At 43.4% G+C, this 20,232-nt stretch overlaps 1 protein-coding gene across 5 annotated transcripts; it reads right to left on the minus strand.

Annotated features, from left to right (window-relative positions):
- Position 1: 1 nt before the first annotated feature.
- steap3 (STEAP family member 3, metalloreductase) lies at positions 2 to 14,405 on the minus strand. 5 transcript variants are annotated; one of them, XM_042079775.1, is made up of 5 exons: positions 14,230 to 14,405; positions 11,802 to 12,360; positions 11,012 to 11,539; positions 8,663 to 8,827; positions 2 to 2,482 (listed from the first exon to the last, which is right to left on the minus strand). In XM_042079775.1, the coding sequence occupies exons 2-5, from the start codon at positions 12,285 to 12,287 to the stop codon at positions 2,198 to 2,200; spliced, it is 1,464 nt and encodes a 487-aa protein (XP_041935709.1). In that variant the 5' UTR covers positions 12,288 to 12,360; positions 14,230 to 14,405; the 3' UTR covers positions 2 to 2,197. The 5 variants fall into 5 exon arrangements, with proteins under 5 accessions (XP_041935709.1, XP_041935708.1, XP_041935707.1 ...); XM_042079774.1 differs by lacking the exon at positions 14,230 to 14,405 and adding an exon at positions 12,654 to 12,925 and having other exon boundaries at positions 11,802 to 12,333; XM_042079773.1 differs by lacking the exon at positions 14,230 to 14,405 and adding an exon at positions 12,654 to 12,924 and having other exon boundaries at positions 11,802 to 12,378.
- Between the last annotated feature and the right edge of the window lie 5,827 nt (positions 14,406 to 20,232).

A 20,232-nucleotide genomic window follows, 5' to 3' on the forward strand; every position in this document is an offset into this window, starting at 1 on the left:
GGGCAGGAGATACTAACTTTATTTTTCACGATTGACACGAACGAATACTATGATCTGAATTAGGCAAGCATAAATCAGAAACTTCACAAGCATTGTTTGAATGGTAAAGTGCAAAGACTAGGAAAGCATATCATTGTTATGTAGATTTTTTTTTTTTACAAATCATATACATTAATAGCAGAAACATTCAATTCAATAGTATACAATAGTAAATCATATGTAATCAAAGCATTTCATGTCTGTACCAAAGACGTAAGAAATATAACAGCAGGCAAGCCCTAGAAGTAGGCAAGTTTACAAAAGCTTCACTTTGATTGGAACAGATAGTGCAGGAACAGGTTTGGCATTGCATTAGGCTAACAGTTTAACAGTAAACTATTCATCATTTAAATACAAGGACATATTTCAAAACTAAATGTAACTGACTAGTAGACTGGCCTACTGGAGTTTCCCCAACAACTGTCCCAGATAAATCACCATGCCAACTAGGGATGTAGTGGTAAAATAAGAGGTGGGTAAACTATGATTTCTGTGATCACAGTGAGGTGAGACCATGGCATGCGGTATCAGATTTTTTAAAAAGGCATTCAGAACATATTTGTTGATGGTGGAGGTTATAGTCCAATGTTTATAACAATACCAGTGGTATTAAATGGTTCCTAGAGTGTACATATTGTGAATGCAGATAATGCAGTGTAATTTTTGAATGTTAAAAGTTGCAATTGGTGAATAAACTCTTTTGAGAGCTGGATAAACTCTATTTCTGAAATTTCAGAGGTGGATAAACTGTTTACTTGCGTTTAGCCTCCACTACATCCCTGATATGGTTAGCCTAGACATGGTTAGCCTAGAACCTGTGACCTGCATGTGACATATGACAGCATTAGATAGGTGACCCAGGTGAATCAAAATGTGGAGAAGGGGAGCTAGTCAATCAAATTCTACACTGGATTGTATGTGTCCCATGTGACATCACAACACGCCTCCTTGGTATAGTTTCCAGCCCCTCAGCAAAGTCAGTGCTCTGCGTTGACCTCTCACTTGGAGCGATGGGAACCGACAGATGTGACCGCGGCGGGCGACTGCGCCGAGGCCACCGATGCAGAGCTGGTGCTTCGAAACGAACCCCCTCTCACAATGCAGATAGTCCGAGGCTCTGGTGAGGATGGCTATCGCTCTCACGCCACGCTTCAGTCCTCAAATAACCCCAGGACCGCACGACTGACCACGGCCTAGTCCGGCTACGGGCACGGCTGGAGGGCCGGCACTTGCTAGTCTCCTGATGTGGAGCAGAAGCCACGTGCAGCAGTTGGACAGTGAGACCTGGCCGTGTACAACATCATATAGCTACACTAACAGCAGCACAGCAAGTTGTTCTTAATGAATCTCAGATATTCTGGTGATTAGGATATAAGGCCTAAAATACAATCATTTGTTCTTACACAACCCAACACGGTGAGCTTTTGGCATCAGTAATAAATAACAATCTGAAAAAACAACTTCATCCTTGCTATTTTTAGATAGGCACTTATAATAGTTATTATAGCAGGTGTGTCATTTCCTCATTTCTTTGGATGACTGTCGTTTGCTTGTAGTGAAGTTTTTGCCAAGCTACCTTTGATGATCACAGAAGTCTCTAGTCTCTGACATACTGAAACTCATTAATATGAGCAAAAGTGTCAAAAGTGCCCAATTAAATGGTCATGGTTATGGTTATGGAATTTGGCACGCATTTGTCCAATGCGTTCACTGGCTGTGCTGCAGGTTTAGACAAGGCACTGTGTGCAGTATGGGTCTTGAATGATTGAACGTTTACACAAAAAAAATCATAATTGTTTTTAAACACTGTGTTCTTTCCGACAACAAGTGATTCATTGTCCCACAACAGGTTTTTTTTATCATTCAGAAAAATCCTCCTACAGCAGCTAAAATAACACCAGTAGATGCCACAAGAGGGCTATTTGGGGCTTGGACAAAAAAGGAAGTAACTGACCAAACTCCTACAGGAATTGTGCCAGTGCGGTGAAGGATATGAAAATACCAGTACCTCTGTCTCAAAAATACTACATTATGTATATCGCTATGTAACATCTCAACATACACCAATGTCCAGTTTTACTTTGCTCTCTTCTTATGTCTCTTACACAGACAGATACACACACACACACTCCCTCACACACACGCACACACACAGGTCTCAGACGTCACTGATGTGCTCGACTCCATTCCCCGCCTCCTCGGGCAGCTGGAAGCGGATGCAGCGTTCCTGCTCCCAGCCGCGGCGGATGCGGGCCAGGCGGAGCGCCACGCAGGGCACGGACAGCGCCAGGCGGCCCAGCAGCACCGCGCATGGCAGCGCCAGCGCCAGCACGAAGGTGGGCGGCAGGTAGAAGTGGTACTGGGACGCCGTGAAGGCCCGGTCCCAGCCAAACAGCAGCGTGTGGAGCGTGGCCATCACCAAGGCAGCGTAACCCAACCGCGACTGGAGAGGAGAGAGACAAAGAGGACGGGGGTTAGGGTGGAGCTCCAGAGGGGTCAGAGACGAGGGGAGGAATAAGATGGAAGGAGAGAGGGAAGGAGGGATCAGAAAAGAGAGAGAGGTAAGTTTAGGGAGTGTGTGTGTGTGTGTGTGTGGTGGGGGGGGGGGGGCTGGGGTTATGATATCATAATTGGAGAGGCAGAAGAAAGGAAGGGGTGGGACAGAGAGAGGCAGAACAGAAGAGGTAAAAAAAGGAATGAGAGTAGAGGTAAAGGGAGAAGGAAGGAGAAGGGGATGACTATGGAGGAGAAAAAGAGGGCAAAAGGAAATGGAGAGGGTGGGAGAGAGAGAGATGTTTTATGCATGATCTGGAGCTGCACACACACTTATGAAGACAAGTATGGTTTTATGACTTCTTGAACTCGGTGGAGCTCAGACACATAATCCGGAACATTCCTGAAGAGAAGAGTAGAGGCCGAATGCACAACCAGAGGGCATGAGATGCAGCAGACTCGAGACTCAAAATGGCCCAGACTGTTGTTGCCCCACAGGGATGGAGACTACATTTTTCTTTTTACACACACACACTTACTGGTATTCTCTTTTTTTCCCAAACATAGTGGAGTGGTTCAACTCAAATTTTCATAACAATTTATCATTTTATGATAAATGCATCAAATTTGGAAGAGAAAGAGAGGGGATTTGATCAGACTTCGGATCGTACGCATCTCGGATTTGGCCCCTGGGCCGACAAATATGGATTCTATTTGGTGGAAAATAATAGAAAACAGAAACTAACAACTAATACAGTTTCATATTTTACCATAAATCAATCAAATTCATGTTTTAAAAAGAAGTCAAAAGAAACAGGTTATTTTGATATTGATGTTGAATTGTATATTTATGGGGGGCGTTGTGGCGCAGCTGGCTATAGTGCTCATAACACACTTAGGGGACCCAGGTTTAAATCTGACCTGTGGTCATTTTTCCGATTCCACCCTATCTCTCTCTCCCACTTGCTTCTTGTCACTTTCTCCACTATCTTATCAAATTAAATGCAAAAAAACATAACATAACATAAACATAAGAGCCCAAATACATACAGTATATACAAATATATACACAATACAGACTGTAAGATGTAGATGTGAGTGTGGGCACACTGGTAAAATAGTAAATACTACACACAAGTGTAGTATAATTGGTAATTAGGCAACAGTTGTTGTGAGAAGTGCCATGCTCAATGAAGCTCACAATATTTTAGTTACTGCTGTTGCTTCAGCCCTGGTGTGAAGCCCTCCTAGTAAAGACGAGCAAGTTTATCTGTGTTCAAAGAAAAAAGGGCACCGACAAAGGCAACCAGTACTACTGCCTCTATGCCAGTCTTTAATGGAAACATAATTACAGATATCTCAATGAACCACAATGACATCAATAGATGGTAAATTCTATCCTGATTAGCTGCATACTTGAGGTTGAAGATATTTGGGCACATCTAGTTTCTCACATACTGGAACCTCATGATAACATAGCCTTAATTATTCTCTTGTTCAGTTCTGCACTGGACTTGAATTAGGAACCTCAGGCAAAGATATTGTAAAAAACACATATATGATTTTGGCCTATTGATTAAATTGTAATTAATTGAAAGCTCTGTCAGTGGCTTTGGATACAAGCATCAGCTAAATGACTAAATGTAAATGTTAATTTTGGACTGATTCTTAATACATGCAATACAATGCGATGCAAGGGCTACCCAGCGCAATATAGATCTATTCCACTCAGACACAGTGACAGAATATATCTATTTGTTTTCCTCAGCCGGCTTCCTCAGTCTGTTTGTCCTGCACTAACAACACTGAGGCAGAGAATGCGATAAGCAAGTGAAGAAAAACAAATGTGGCCGTCTATCCCCATAAACTCTATATACTCCATATTTTCACTCATTCATTCTGCACTCACTCGTGACTGCCCCTATGGGAACTATGGGTGAACTGCAACCCGTTTCGATAAAATGGGAGTGAACAGGCTCCCTGTAGACAGGCTCTGATGGAGGCTACCTCTCGTCTCGTTGATCTGGTTGTAATCTCACCAGAAGTTGCTGCAGCTGAGCTGTTAGATCTATAGAGAATCTACTTCCATGCAATAACATGGTCTGATACATAGGCAAGTCATTATTTTCATAATCATGGGGCAACGCTTTGGGTGAATGTAATGTAGCTTAATTCACAAATGAAAAGTAGTTCTGACATTTCAACAACGAAACAGAGTTTGCCATCATTGCGAGAAGTCACCAAATTTGTCGCTAGATAAGATTTTCTGTCGCTGGGGATGGCCAAGAGTTGCTAAACTGGTAATACTGGAGTACACGGGAGAACTAGTTTAGAGCTTCAGATCCCCGATCTAAGATGGCGACAGTGTTCACGTATGCTGAGAGCCCAAGGCCACATCTAGTCAGTATATCTATAGCCCCCAGGGGCCAAATCCGAGGCACCTACGATTCTAAATCTGATCAGACCCCCTTTGTGAGGTTTTATACCAAATGTGATGCTTTTATCACAGAGTTATCCATTTTTGTGCTTAACTGCCCCACAAACGCAATTATTCCACTCATATATATATATATATATATATATATATATATATAGGATATATTTATATGATTTAAATGATATATATTATATATCGTCCATGATGTACTGTACATTACCTTATGTAAGCCCAGCATACAGTAACCCTGACATACCCTTGAATTTTGGAATTCAACCACCTGTAGGCTTTAAACTCCTTAACACAGAATACTGTGACTTCTCACTGTCACAACTACTGAACTACTACTCTCTCACACACTCACACACACATACACACACACACACACACACACTGAAAAACAAACTCAAGCAAGCACACACTCTTTGATGCGGGTTTCCCTGGCTGTGGCGTGTACTGTACTGACCTCAGGTCACCTACGTGCAGGACCACACAATCGGGGCCCGGGGGAGGCGGCTGCAGTGACCTCGCTGGGGCCGAACTCTCTCCTCTAATGAGACCCCTCCAGCTTCACACTCGTGACGACACCGAGCACGCTCAGACTGCACAGGAGCAGGTAATTATTTGTGCCCCCAACCCACCAGCCTAATGCTTAACGAGGGGGAGGGTGGAGAGGGGAGTGGCTTGTTCCTTCCATTACAACTCCTGGTGAGTCTGTGGGCTCCAGGCACCAGATCACATGACGTGGCTTTTTAGAGACAGAGACGGAGGAGGAGGAGGGAGGACTTTAGCTGTGTGAGCAGTATGGTCCAAATATGCTGGGCAAAAAAAAAAAATCTTGACAATGTCTGGTGCTGAGATATCGGTGCTTCTTTTCGCCCTGTGACATGAATAAATGAAAGAGAGATATGCAACATATGTGTGGGGCTATCCTTGTAATAAGAAACTGGTATGCAAAAACCTCACTCTCATCTTTCATCATGGAACCTGTAAGTACGGATCCAAACATCATCACAATAGTATTCACAATGCATGCATGACAACACAGAATACACTGTGTTACATTACTACGTTGCCAGTGTATTCTTATATCTGTTTTGAAACTACTTCCATGGCAACAACCATGATTTCTTCAATGTTACGTCCAGTAGCCTTAGACCGGACAGCTGTCACGCAATCCTCAGCACAGGCTTATGAGGACCTGACGGACCCAATGTGACCCGAGGAATTGTGTCAAGATATTTCCTAACGCCTTAGGAGGTCTGACAAGGCAGAAGACAGAGGGAGGAAGAAGGGGGGGGGGGGGGGCAAGAGAAAGAGAGAGAGTGTGAGACAAAGAGAAAGAGAAACAGAAAACCGAAAGGGGACAGAGAGAGAGAGAGAGAGAGAGAGAGAGAGAGAGAGAGAGAGAGAGCCCGAGTTTTATCCCAGGATCTAGCTGCATGTGACTAATCTCATGCCGTCTGGATCAGCTTAACATAAACATGAAGGAGCGAAAGAGAGAGAAAGAGAAAGAGAAAGAGAGAGAGAGAGAGAGGGAAAGGAAGAGAGAGAGAGTTCAAACAGCGCAACGGCGTCAACATCTGAGGCAGAGAATGACAAATCCCCGCTAAATGAAAGCATTATGGCGGGTTTCACCTCTGTGCGTTTCCAGGGACACACGAGGCGGAGACACAAGAGCGAGGAGAGCGGCTGTTCGTGTGGGGGCCACAAGAGAGGAAAAGAGCGAGGAAGACAGCGGAAGTGAGGGACAGAGACAGGGTGAGAAAAAAGAGAGAGGGGGAGAGAGATAGAGAAAGAAGAGAGAGAGAGAGAGAGAGAGAGAGAGAGAGAGAGAGAGAGAGAGAGAGAGAGAGAGCAACAGAGTGAGAGACCAGGCACGCGAGACAGAAAGACAGACGCAGAGAGGATGGTGACCTCAACTGAACACAACTGTTCACCCAGGCTGAGGAGATAAAACAACTACATACTTCACTGGAACACAGAGACCTCACAAAGCTGCGCGTGTTATCTCTAAACTCCACCCTAGCATACACTCTGTCCGTCAACACTCCGTTGGATTCATAAACGAACAGAGAAGGTCAACGAGCTGAGTTGGTCTGACCAGCATTCAACACTAAACGTTGACGTACTTTAAATGATGTGTATGAAGTACATGCATGCAGTATGCACAGTGGTGGCCAAAAGTATTAAGACAACATGCCATGTGTTCCCTCCCTGTCCACAAACTGTGAATTCTACAAAATACTGAGGCTACATCCACACTCTCTCACTGCAGATGCATCGGAATAAAACTGAAATGAACCGGTCGTTATATCAATTTACTTGTTACGAATCGGTTCATAACCTTTTCTCCTCGCTCAGACTCTCATTTACGTTGCAGGCAGCACGTTCATCCCACTTCCGGTTTTGAAACTACACGTGGCACGAATTTGTGGGTAATGCAGTTTGTTTTGGGCTACATTCATTGCCCAAAGTTGTCAAAGGACCTCATTACCCATACATCTACTGCAACTTAAGCACGTGACAACTCGCACTGTTTTTCAAAATCCAGCACGAAAACGATAGTCTGAGTAGCCTTACGTTTTTTGTTGAAGGGATTTCCTTAATGTTAAAGAATAATTTGGCCCTTTCTGCTAAAATGATGCACAAATTATTATAATTTTGTTCATATTCACTCTTGACTTGTGGCACTGAGTTTCTGGTTTCTGCATATTAGGTCTACCGTTGGAACAAAATAAGCCCAGAGAGTTCATTGATATGTAGGCCTATTTTATTCTTGTAGCTATGAGAAAATGCCCACAGTGTCTTAAGCACTGTTTTATTTTATTTTGGTATTGTCTTACCTTAACAATAGGCTACAGCTCCTTGAAAACAATTAGATATAACTCTATACAATCTATAATATCTATAAAAATGTATTTTTATGTTGTATTTGGCTGCTGTGTTTGACTGAAATGACTATTGTTTTTTTCATTTCAATACAGTATATGAGTTCCTCAGTTTAGATAATCAATTTTTTGTCTAACTGACAACCATGACCATGATAATTAATAACATAAAATTAATGTTCACCTTGAGCAAATGATAAATCTTTCAGAATGCTTTCCATTCTTGAACTGCATCGAATCGCATCGCATCGAATCGTACTGAATCGTTTTTTATGAACATGTATCTTTTCTTATATCGAATCGTGCCCATGTATCTGGATGTGAATCGGATCGTCTTTTACATGACAGATTCACACCCCTAATGCCTCCTAATAGAACTCGAGCCCAATGCGGTATCTAGCTTTCTAATATCTATGTCCAGATGCATGTTTGCCATTCAGAACACTGAACCCCTGAAGCACATATCACATGACCATTCACACAAATCACATGACCATTCACACAATTCTCAGCATTGTAAAATGAAGAACTGAACTGCATTGCAGCTGCAACCAAACCACTGGGAGGCTAGTAGTGGAGTAATAGTCTTATTATACTGATTTATATTATTTCATAATTTAAACAGTGAATTTCAATATTTTGGCCACCACTGTATGTACACACACACGTACACAAAGCATGAGCTGCTCACAGACTTTGTATGACACTGCATTTTACAAACACACACACACACACACACACACACACACACACACACACACACACACACACATTGCAGGCTCTACAGTATTGGCAGGCTCACCTGTATAAAGGTGAACTCTCTCCAGTTGAGGGAGTTGCCCACAGAGGGCAGAGAGGCCACAGCCAGCAGCGAGAGCAGCCCCAGGGCCAGGATGCCCACCGAGATGTACAACTCCATCCTCCACACCTGCTCATCATCCCACACTTCAGCCGGACCATCCTTCACCTACACACACACACACACACACACACACACACAACACACACACACACACACACACACACACACACACACACACACACACTCATATACATTAGCATGATGAGGAAAAACATACATTGACACCAACACTATACATGTGACGTTGTTCAGTACAGCCACCACAGGCCTACAGTACATACCATGTTGAGTTCATAGAGAGTTCAGAGCAAAGAATGCTAAGAAGAAGAAGAAATTAGTGGCAAAGGGAAAACAAACTGTTAGAACTGGGAAAATAAATGACAAATGACTAATGCAGTTTCATACAGACACTCTACAAATGTATACCATAGGCTCCCCACCCATTTTATTGTCAACCTTTCAAAAAACTTTTCCACGACTTTTCTAACCTTAAATGAAATTTCCATGACCTTTCATACCTTACAAGTGCAAATACTGTAATACCTAATGAACAGGCTGGGCTTAGTAATTGAATGAAATACAAAATAAAGTACAAAACTTTTTTCCATTCCTTGTCTAATCGGTTAGATAAGTGGAAACTACCACACTGGAGAAAGCCTCCTTCATGGAGGAGTAGCTGGGGTGACACATTTCAGCTGCTGCACAACATGTGTTCACTTATCATTCACTGTGTCTGTCCACCTATAGGCCTCAGGAGAAGCACAGGCAGTATTACTGACACCTAGAGGGGGTGAGTGAGGCACAGATTTGGGGCAGGGTGTGTGTGTGTGTGTGTGTGTGTGTGTGTGTGTGTGTGTGTGTGTGTGTGTGTGCGTGTGTGTGTGTGACAGGGGCTCTAAGCGGTGTGTGCTGCTAATTAGCAAGGATGTGATTGCCATGCAGCGCCTCTTCTCAGTTCCCAAGGAGACCGGGGAGAGATGGGGGTGAGGATCCTATGTTTACCCTGCCGTCTCTCCCACATCCAGAGTGACATGGTGTGTGTGTTTGTGTGTGTGTGAGAGAGAGCTTTAGAGAGACAGGGAATGCAGGAGTGAGGGGTAGATAACTTATCTGGGGTCTGCATCAAACAAGAAAAGGCTGCTGTGTGTCCATGTATGTGTGTGTATGTGAGAGAGAAAGAGTGAACAAGTGTGTGTGACGACAAATGTTGACAGTAATAATTCTCATAAAAGAGAATAAATCTCCAAGTGTGTGCAGTGTGTGCGCGTGTGTGTGTGTGTGTGTGTGTGTGCGCGATATAGTATTGCGTCATAGGTCACAAATAGCCCACCAATACAGCATGGGATGCACAAAGCTAATTGCTGTAATAACATCTGTGTAATCTCCAATCAGGCAACACTCCTTAACATTCATCACAACAGTGGGTAGCTTATCACTCAGACTAACGCAGCAGCCTCCATTGGGGTGTTGATTAGCGCAACCTCACACCACCCGCGTGCATTGGGTGTCATTAGTCGGGGGGGGCAGCAGGGAACCACTGGCAGTGCGGTAGAGTTCAGCATTATCACAGGGAGAGATGGAGGCGGGTGGGGTCGGGGGTTGGAGGGGGTTTGGAGAGTGGGACAGGGTGGGGGGCGGGGGGGGGAGGGTGTTGGAGGACGGCGGGGGGGACAGCAGACAGCAGCTGAACACCAGTGCCAGGCCCCAGGCCCTTTTTTGGCGCCAAAGGGTGGGGGCACAGATGTATGACAAAGACGACACGAGGGAAAGAGGATGTGGCAGGAACAGGAGCTGAGCAGAGAGAGAGGGAAAAAGCCTGACGCCATCACGTCAGGAGACAAGCTGAATGTCTGAGCGGATTCTCGACCTTCAGAAATGAATATTCTAGAAGAATCCAAAGGTCAAATGGTGTATAGAGGATAGAAAACAAATAGGCCGTGTAGATCTGGCATGCTTGAGCCTAGTTAGGTTTATACATTCAATTCAAATTCAAATTCATTCAATTGATTGGGTCAGTTTCTTACCATTACCATTTTATTACCTGTACCTGTGTTAGCCCATCAACAATGACACTTGATGACAGTACTGTGTATGATAGTACAACAGTTGTCTTCAATATGATTTCACTGGATTTCATGCACAGCTGGATAGACCAGCCTTGCGTTTTTGAGTGTTATTTTGGTTCATACAGTATAATCAAGCAGATCAATTCAACACACATCATCATTTCAGTAAATAAATACCTCTGAGGCCCACACTATTTAAGGACACTATTTATTTCTCACTCACCTGCTTGTATGCGGTGTTGAGCATCTTATAGCGGGCCGACCTGCGCATGGGCAGACACAGGCTGTAGATGGCGTGCAGTGCGGCGCACAGGAACGCCAGCAGGCCCATCTGCTTGCGGGCCTGCAGCCAGCGGTCCAGCCAGTCGGGGAAGCGCCGGTATTTGGTGCCGAGCCTCAGCTGGAGGAACGCCGCCAGCAGACCCGGCAGGTACACCAGCGCCAGCATCACCATGGCGACGGCGGGGAGCGTGACGTTGACAGTGTCGATGGGCAGCTTGTAGAAGACGTTCTTGCCGTTGACGACGTAAGGGTGGAGGACATCATGCAGGAAGTTGAAGAAGTAGAAGAAGAAGAAGAGGGAGAGGGCGCAGACCACGGGTGTCGTCCATGTGGGGAAGAGGCGCAGAGGTGCGTTCTCGATATCTCGCGCCGAACTGAGGCGGCCCAGGTCCACAGGTATGAAACCCATGTCCCGGCACAGCTGGGCCACAGAGGTCTTGGCTGCCACGTTGTCACCACACAGTAGCACCTGCAGAATGTAATAATAACATAATAATAACATTATGTACAAAACATAATAACTAGTCCAGATATATGGGCTTTTATGTTTTTAGAAATGAGTCTATGTATTCTCCATTCATTATTTACTCTTATCTCTTTTCTAAATGCTGACTCTCGGAGCTTTGCACAACAATTACTATGCACTGTACTGTCTGTATGTACGTGTACAAATAAACAGAATATCTTGAATCTAATAGCAGAACATGATATTAACATCTTTTGGCACACACCTGTCTACTGCCGTCTCTTGGCCCAGTCTGCAAAGTCCAGGCGGAGATGACGTTGAAGCCCTTCACCACCACACTGTCAGGGAAGAGTGTTGCGAGCTGCTCCGCGTTGGAGGGCCCGTCGTGATTAATGCGCATACCATTGCTAACATCCACCAATGTTTTCCCTGCTAGAGCCTCTTTAAGTTCACTTAGCGTCGAATAGTGTTCCACAAACAGCCCAACGAACACCAGGTCGGCCTGTGAAGCGGCCTCCTGTTGGGTTGTCACATCCGCCTCTTCAGGGAAGAGCCCAGAGGAACGTTTGGGAGTGCGGCTTCCGACCACCACCCGGTAGCCGGATGCCACCAACCGCTGTGCCAAAGAACGAGAGAAATCCCCCGTGCCAAGTATACCCACCAGAGGAGCGTCAGTACCAACGTCAGATAGGGGGCCTTGCGGGCGCCGTGAAGATCTCAGAAGAGGTTGTTTCATATCTCCCTGAGGCATGACTGTGGAAGAGTCTGGGTATGCTGTACTGTTTCCCTTCTTCGTCCTGTAGCGTAAATGCCCCAAATGTAGCCTATTCAACAAAGCAGGTCTGTCTTAAAAGTAAGTGGAATGCTTCGCTTACGGACCCAAACATTAGACACATGCCAATTTCAGATCGGCTACTAAATATGGTGCTGTATGAACATATTCATAAAACAGGTCTTCATCATGGTAACTGTTAATGATTTTGTAACCCAAAAGTCAAATAGGCCCGTCGACATAGTATTTGACGTTACAGCTGTACTGTAGTGTTAATGTCAGCAACTAGGCTAACTGTATGTCAGCATGATCAACGTTCAGCTAATTCAGTTAGCAGCAACTCACCCACGTCCTTGATTGATCTCTCAGAGTCGGACAATATTTACGCTTATGAAACTGACACCATATGACTTAACACATGTGTACAGTATAGTTAACATATAATGAGGGAAAACACCCACTACATCTACATAATTTACCTATTTAACTTTTTACACTAAGTTGACTTTTCGCCTTGGTTCCTTTTCAACCTGCCTGTCTGCCAGCTCCGCTTCCTCCGCTCTGTGTAACTTTCACACCGTGACGTTTCACGAACAAACCCCGCCCTTCATCGTTCTGTGTGCAGGAGATAAAAAGTTCCCCGAGAACTTGGGACTGGTTGAGCCTTCAAGTCTTCTCTCTCTACAGGTCTATCTACACTGCATATTGGTCCAATACACAAGTCAGTTGTTGTCCTCTGACAGATGGCTACTGATAAATAAAGAAACGAACAAGAGATAAATTGAATGTAATTTAGGCTACAGTAGTAGGCTTTCACTCACTGTTGTGCAAAATAATCACTTGTTAGAAACTGGAAAACTGTATGCTAAATGGTTAAATATCTGACAGATAAAGGGAGTGGTGAGATGATCTCAGTAAGTGAAGTGAAACCTGCCAGGATAAAGTTGCAGAATACCATGGAATTATGAAATACCAATGAGAAAAACAGTATTATGTAAGGGATAATGGACGACACAGTGGTCTGTTCACAGAAGTTAATGCACGGTCGAGGTTGTAAAACGGCCCCGACGCGAAGCGGAGATGCAACGTGACAGTTCATTTAAACTTCACAATGAGTTCGGCGAATTAATATAAAAGTGTGATACGGCCAACAAAATGGATCGGGTATGGTTGTAACACATTTTTCTTCAGCACCTAAAACTACCATTTCTTTTAAAGCTACAGTTCTGGAACTTTTTGGCAAAGTAACCACATTTGTCTACTACAAGTGGCAACCATTTAAATCTCTTCAACTATATTACAGAATTTGTGAGATTATGACAAATACAGTGTGTACCTTTGTTACAACCTACCCCACTACTGGGGTAGATTGTAACACCTATTGGGGTAGATTGTAACAGGTACAAAAAAATGCAGAAAAACAATGGAATTCCATTTGATATACTGATTTATTGCATAAACAGGGTACACAGGGTGTGAAAATAGATTCACCAACATATTGTATACCATACAATCCGTTCTTCACATAGAGAATGAAGATCATATTAACGTTTTAAACTAAATATAAAAACCACTGCGTTTATACTTTTGTGTGTGTATGTATTTGTGTCTCTCATGGAAAGAGAGAGAGGGCTGAACAGTCACACACACAAAGATGAAATTAAACAGACATTAAATGGGTCTACTAGCCCCATTCCACAGGTTGTAACATATTCAAAAAGTGTGTTACAACCTACCCCACCACTGTCATCCATTGTTTAGCTAGCTGTATTAGCATGGTGCTTTGACATTAGCAAGAGAGAGCTACACCATTCTTTACTAGAGAAACTATAGTTTGACCTGATGTAACTCATACAACTGTATCTACAATGGTAAAAGCACTAGAAAAAAATAATAATTTAAAAAAAAGTTACTTTCTTACCTCAGATGTTGAATTTTTCTCCTTACTCCGGGATAAATGGCACTAACAACTTGAAAATGTCCATGTGTGATCGTTAAGGAAGTCTGAGCAGTCAGAAACTGTCACATGGCTCATATCTTATCCCTGATTGGTGGAATTGGTGATGTTACAACTCTCCCCATGTTACAACCATACCCGGTCTCCCCTACTTCATAGGTGTGCAAATAACATACGGTTAATGGTAGTTCTAAATTACGTAGGACAATGGGAAATTCAACCAAGCAGTGGAATAATAGACATTATTGTTTAAAAGAAAACATATAAACATATCACCCCATGTGTTCGTACATATAATAGAATGGCACATTTTCGTAATAGGGTGTTTCTTCAACTCCGGGCACTTTTGGCCTTTCAACTTTTAGAAAAATAATTATCTCCAAACACACATTCAAAATCATTGATACACTCATCAATATGTCTTGAAACAAAGTATGATACTGGGCACAATTGCATGACATGGAATATTGTTATTTTTTATCAGTTTTCTAAATCATAAGGGAAAAATGTCATTTCCACCACACCTCAAATTATGTCCTTTATTTGCAGATTATACAATATAATTCATTATGTTACATTATATATCAGTTACCATGTCTATGACTACCTAATCATACCACATAACAAATCCTAAGACTTTGTGAACTAAATGTATATTGCTTGAAGTTGCTCGGTACAATGAATTATGTTTTTCATAATCAAAAATACTCTTTATTTAAAGTATACATAAATTATTAAAGTCACTCATATGTTTTTCTATTAATAATGAAGTATGGATTATAGTTTTTGAAAATAGTATAAGTCTATGTCACCTGGAATTATGTTTTATTCCCTTAAAACATATGTTGCGATGGTCATTTCGTGGTGGAAATGACTGTGGGTGCTGTGGTGGAAATGACATTGCATCACTAAGACAGCTGACTTTGTGACTTTGTGGTGGAAATGACCTCAATTTGTGGTGGAAATGACTGTGATGGAAATGACATTCTCACAGTTTTCAGCCATATTTAATCACATTCCATTGCCATACCCAGATACTTTTGGAGATAGGGCACAATGTATCCAAAATACACACAACTATGCTTTTTTTTTCACTTCTTTTGCATATTTTGACAAAGTTACAGCTGTGGTGGAAATGACGTCGAATAAAAATACTCTATTCTCAAGTGATGGTTACAATGATTTTTCTTCAGTTTCTGATCACCATATGTCTCTGATATTTGCCATCAACCTTTCTTCTTTAGTAACACTATGTTTTCCCCTGGTAAACAAATCAACATTTTTAGGTAAAAAAGTATATATTACTTAGTAAGAAATTACTTAGAAATAGTTTGTGTGGTGGAAATGACGGAAAACCTGGGGACACTGATGTTTTCCCTAAAAAACAGTATAAATATATTATTTGTATTAGAAATTGAAATGGTATGTGTTTATTTAACTCTTTCTTGCAACAAACATGGTACAAAATCATCTAGGTTTAATTTGTCTTTAACAGTATTTTAACAGTTAAAGATTACAAGTCTGGGTTGGGGACAAGCTCAAAACAGCCAAATCCACTGATAAAAGCCCCTCTAAGAGCAGTAAATCAGAATATATAGGCATGATTAATTTTTTATAGGATGCTGGTGATCTGGCCTTTGCAAATTGACATGACTGAAACAAAATTATTATATTTTTCCACAAAAACAACCAAAAGGACACAAAAGTGCCTGTAGTTGGAGAATCACCCAATAATGACAAATGTAATGGTATTTATTTATTTATTTTTCTTTCAGCACACCATTAAAATAAGGATGATGTATTTTATTCACATTTTAATGTAGGTTAGTCAAAATCCTAGGCTGAGAGAGTGACTGGAAAACATGCCAAAGTTGGACTTTGACCGCAGGTTACAGGCTGTCATCACCACTACATCAGGCTGCCTTTGCTGGGAGACGAAGGTTAAACCCTTTAGGCGGCTCGCTCCATCTGTGATGCGCTCTCGTCGCTTCTAAATATCATTGTTTGTTTATTTGCCTATTGATGTTGTGTCTCAAAGGTGGACATGTGCATGGCTGGAAGCTGAACAAGAGAACATGAAATGTCAATAGACACTCATCTACTTGCATGGGCCAGGAAACAAAAGAAAACATGCTGGCTGGACAATAAACGAACCACCAAGTGTCAGAATGGATTCCCCCACTAGTAGCATGTTGACATTCGGTGTCTTATGAAGTGTTGTCTGATGATACAGACCATAGTATGTTCCAGAATGTGCTGTTAGGCAGTTCTCAGGCTTTTCCCACTCGTTTTCATAATTTGCAGTGTGCAGTGACCATGTTGGGTCATTTTCTCTTTTGCCCTTGAGACAGAGCAGTCAGCTAGTGACAAATGCATGTTGAAAAGGCAGACACAGCACTGGACACAGAGCTGGCACTGCATGTTGTTAGTGTGGGGAGAAGAAGGGCTAATCATATCAAAATCCTTCATTTGAACAGCCACTATAGCCGGAATTTAGCCTGTACCACCAGCATCTTATTGGACGAGCTGGAAAGATGCTCATGGGTCCAACTCGAAATTAAGGTCTAAGTATCATGGTCACACGCTATTTTTTTTTACATCCACAGATTAGTCCTGTCGTATTAGTGACTTGATTGGAGTAGAATAGAATAGAATAGAATAGAATAGAATTGGATGGACTGGAATGTGGATATGGATGTGTCACTGCCACAAGCTCACTGAAGCTGCATTCATTTGCGTGAGGCCTCTCACTGGCGAGTCTGCCTTGGGTTTCGTGTCATATCGCGGCTCCACCCTCATCCCATGTAAAAGGACGTTGAGTCCGCACACCAGAATCTGCAGAATAGGCAGATTCTGTGCGGACTCAACGTTCTTTTACATGCTTGTGCTTTCCTGTCCAGCACCCAGTACTCAACGATTTGGATGTGCTTGCTGCACCCTTGAACTCTCATCCACCCTCATCCCAGCCAACAGCTCTGCCTCAGCTTGCACTGAATGCCAAACGTGTCCATCCAAAAAATAAGTAATAATAATAACAAAAATCCCCCGACTTGTACCCCCTGTCCACTTCACTCCCACAAGTTGCTTGTCCGCATTAGCATAACCTTGATGACATCCTTGGTTCGGATAAGGTGGCTGTAGTGAGACTCCATAGTCTGAGGCTTCTGCTCCCAAGCCACTGTTCACACTTCTGTAAGCTGAAGTGACAAGCCACACTACATCAGGGAGTAAATGAGCAGCTCCGCTGCTTGTGTGCACTGCTTCTGTCGCATGCTGTCAACTGAGGCAAGTGTTGTGGTGGTCTCAGTATGTCTAATGTGGCTGTGAAAATACTGTGTGCCATCAAGCAAATGTGTTCTTGCTATGAATGAGCTCACAATGTTAATTGTGTGAAGTGAAAATCAAAGTGCATGCATCACAGACATTACTTAATCAACAAAATTGTCACATATTTTCTGTTTTAGAAACAGGACTGTGTGCATTGATTTAGTCACTCATCTATGGCACAGACAATCCTCTAAGTGATCCGGGATGCCCTCTGTGAGAAGGTGACCATTAGCTGCCCGAAAACAAAGCACATATTTAAAGATTCACCTTCAGTCTTTTGCTGCCAAATATAAAGTAAACGACTGGGAAAGCACACTGCAGACCAGTATTTATTTTCTTACACTTCTCTTCTCTTATTTATTTATTTCACAGCATTTTAGATAAATGATGGAAAAATGAAGTCATTATGACTATTAACACAGTGAGGTAGTAGTAACACGGTTCTCATTCTCACCAATCAAGCAAGCTTTTATCGTATTTAAATATCTTTCATAAATACATTTTCTAACCTCCAAACCACCTCAACGCAGCGTTAGACATAGCCTAGCCGCGATGTGGGTCACCTCTGTCTGGTCTCCCCTCACGGACTGACGCAAGTGGGCCCGGCGCACTGCCCTAACATATAGTGAAGGAACCTTCAGTAGCGAGCCCAAATCTGTCTGGCGAAGTTAAGATGTGTCACTACACAAAGGCACGGCACACACACACTCACACAGCCCAGGGCCTGTGACTCAGCTGATGGAGCTAACAGACTCCCAGACACACACACACACACACACACAAATAAACAAACATATAGGTCAAGCCAGACAGTGAATAGACAACAAGCTTATGATGAAGGGCAGCAGCTAGCCACCAACCCCACACATCTCACCCACCACTGTTTCTGGTGTGGAGGGAGACCATGCAGAGCACTTATAATCAGTCTGGAGGATGGTCTTGAGAATCCTGCTCTCCTAAATAGTTGTTTATTACAAGTGTATTGTTTACACTTTAATTTACGAGAGCACAGGACACATTTATAGGCTGTTGAAGTCCTAAGATTGTATTCACATTTTTTTTATCATTGTCAGACATTGACATTTGTGTAAAATATTATTGTCAGAACAACACCAAAGCAAAAAAAAATCCACCAAGACCATTTCATTTCTGCACCACCATGATGATGTGTCAGATAAGTGAGGAATTTATGATTAGTCCATTCTCCGTCACATTACACCATTGCAAATTCTATTGATCTTATCCACAAAGACAAGCGAAAGGCAGAGAGACAAGATAGGACAAGCTCACCCTCACCCTCCACCCCCCACTCCCAAACAGAGTCATAAAAGGCCCCGAAGATGCCTTTATTTATTTCCAAAGAGCTGTCCTCAGCCATGCCCGCCTCTGCTGCTGGTGTCAGAATCTTTTAATTTGACCTTTTTATATGCCAGCTCACGTGCGTGCCCGCGTGCCGCCGAGTCCGAATCGTCCACGAGGACGAAGCTCCCGTGTTGTTCTCACTCCTCCCCATCACAATGGAGTCTCGTTCTCTCCCCTGCTCTCAGCTGTCAGTCATGGGGCTTGTTGACGGATGGCGACGCAAACATTCACGCTCCTCTACCCCCCAGACTCAAACTCTCTACCCCCACCCCCCCTCCCTTGGTCACTTGTTTAGGATGATAATCAGCTGTTGGGGTGGGGATGGGGGCTTGTGGGGGGCATGGGGGCAAGAGGGGTGGGGTTGGGGAGGTGTTTCCACAGCCCGTGGGCGTGTCTTCGGGGGTGAGAATGTCCTTGACGTGGGAAACAGCTTGACACATCATAGAGGAAATGCGGCTGATTGTTTGTTATGTCACCGAATCACGACGTACAGCACGGCCACGCTCGGTTCCCAGGGGACTGGAACTGTGGGGGTCATCGGTAGGTCGGACGCCCCCGAGGAAGACTACGCTCGCTGGTGAGAGGCTCAGATGGCTCTGGACGAGTGTCCTAAATGGCATCAAAGGTTGTTTTTCACACTGGATTGGACAGTTGTTTGTTTACCACAGCACATCACATTTTGCATTGCATTTTGTGACTGAAATGTTTCACACCATTGCAGTCATGCATTGACAAGACTGCTGTGACGTGACTGTGTGATACGACATGAGATTTGACATCTGGATGATTATAACATCATCTGTTTATTTTTGTGGTATGGTCCAGCTAATTGGCAACAGCTGATTAGACATTGCTTTTTTTTAGTCCTAATTCAGTTCAATTTGTGATTCATGACTGTGACAAATCACTATAGGGCTGTAGGGACATACTGTACATCAAGCCATGCATGCAAGTATGGGTATTGCTTTTTCTCTCCGTGCCATGACTTCCTGCTTTTGTCTTACCATGTGTGCCCTGCAGGCTTCCATCCCATCCTCTGGGGCTGTGTCATTGGATAAGCCCCTGACTGGCGTGTCTCTGATGCGCTGCGGTCCACGTCCAAGTCCACACACACACACGCACACACACACACACACAAACACACACACACACGCACACACACACACGCACACACACACACACACAAACACACACACACACACGCACACACACACACACAAACACGCACACACACACACACACACGCACACACGCACACACACACACACGCACACACAC

Source organism: Alosa sapidissima, chromosome 23 (genome assembly GCF_018492685.1).
Source record: "Alosa sapidissima isolate fAloSap1 chromosome 23, fAloSap1.pri, whole genome shotgun sequence".
Taxonomy (NCBI): Eukaryota; Metazoa; Chordata; class Actinopteri; order Clupeiformes; family Clupeidae; genus Alosa; species Alosa sapidissima.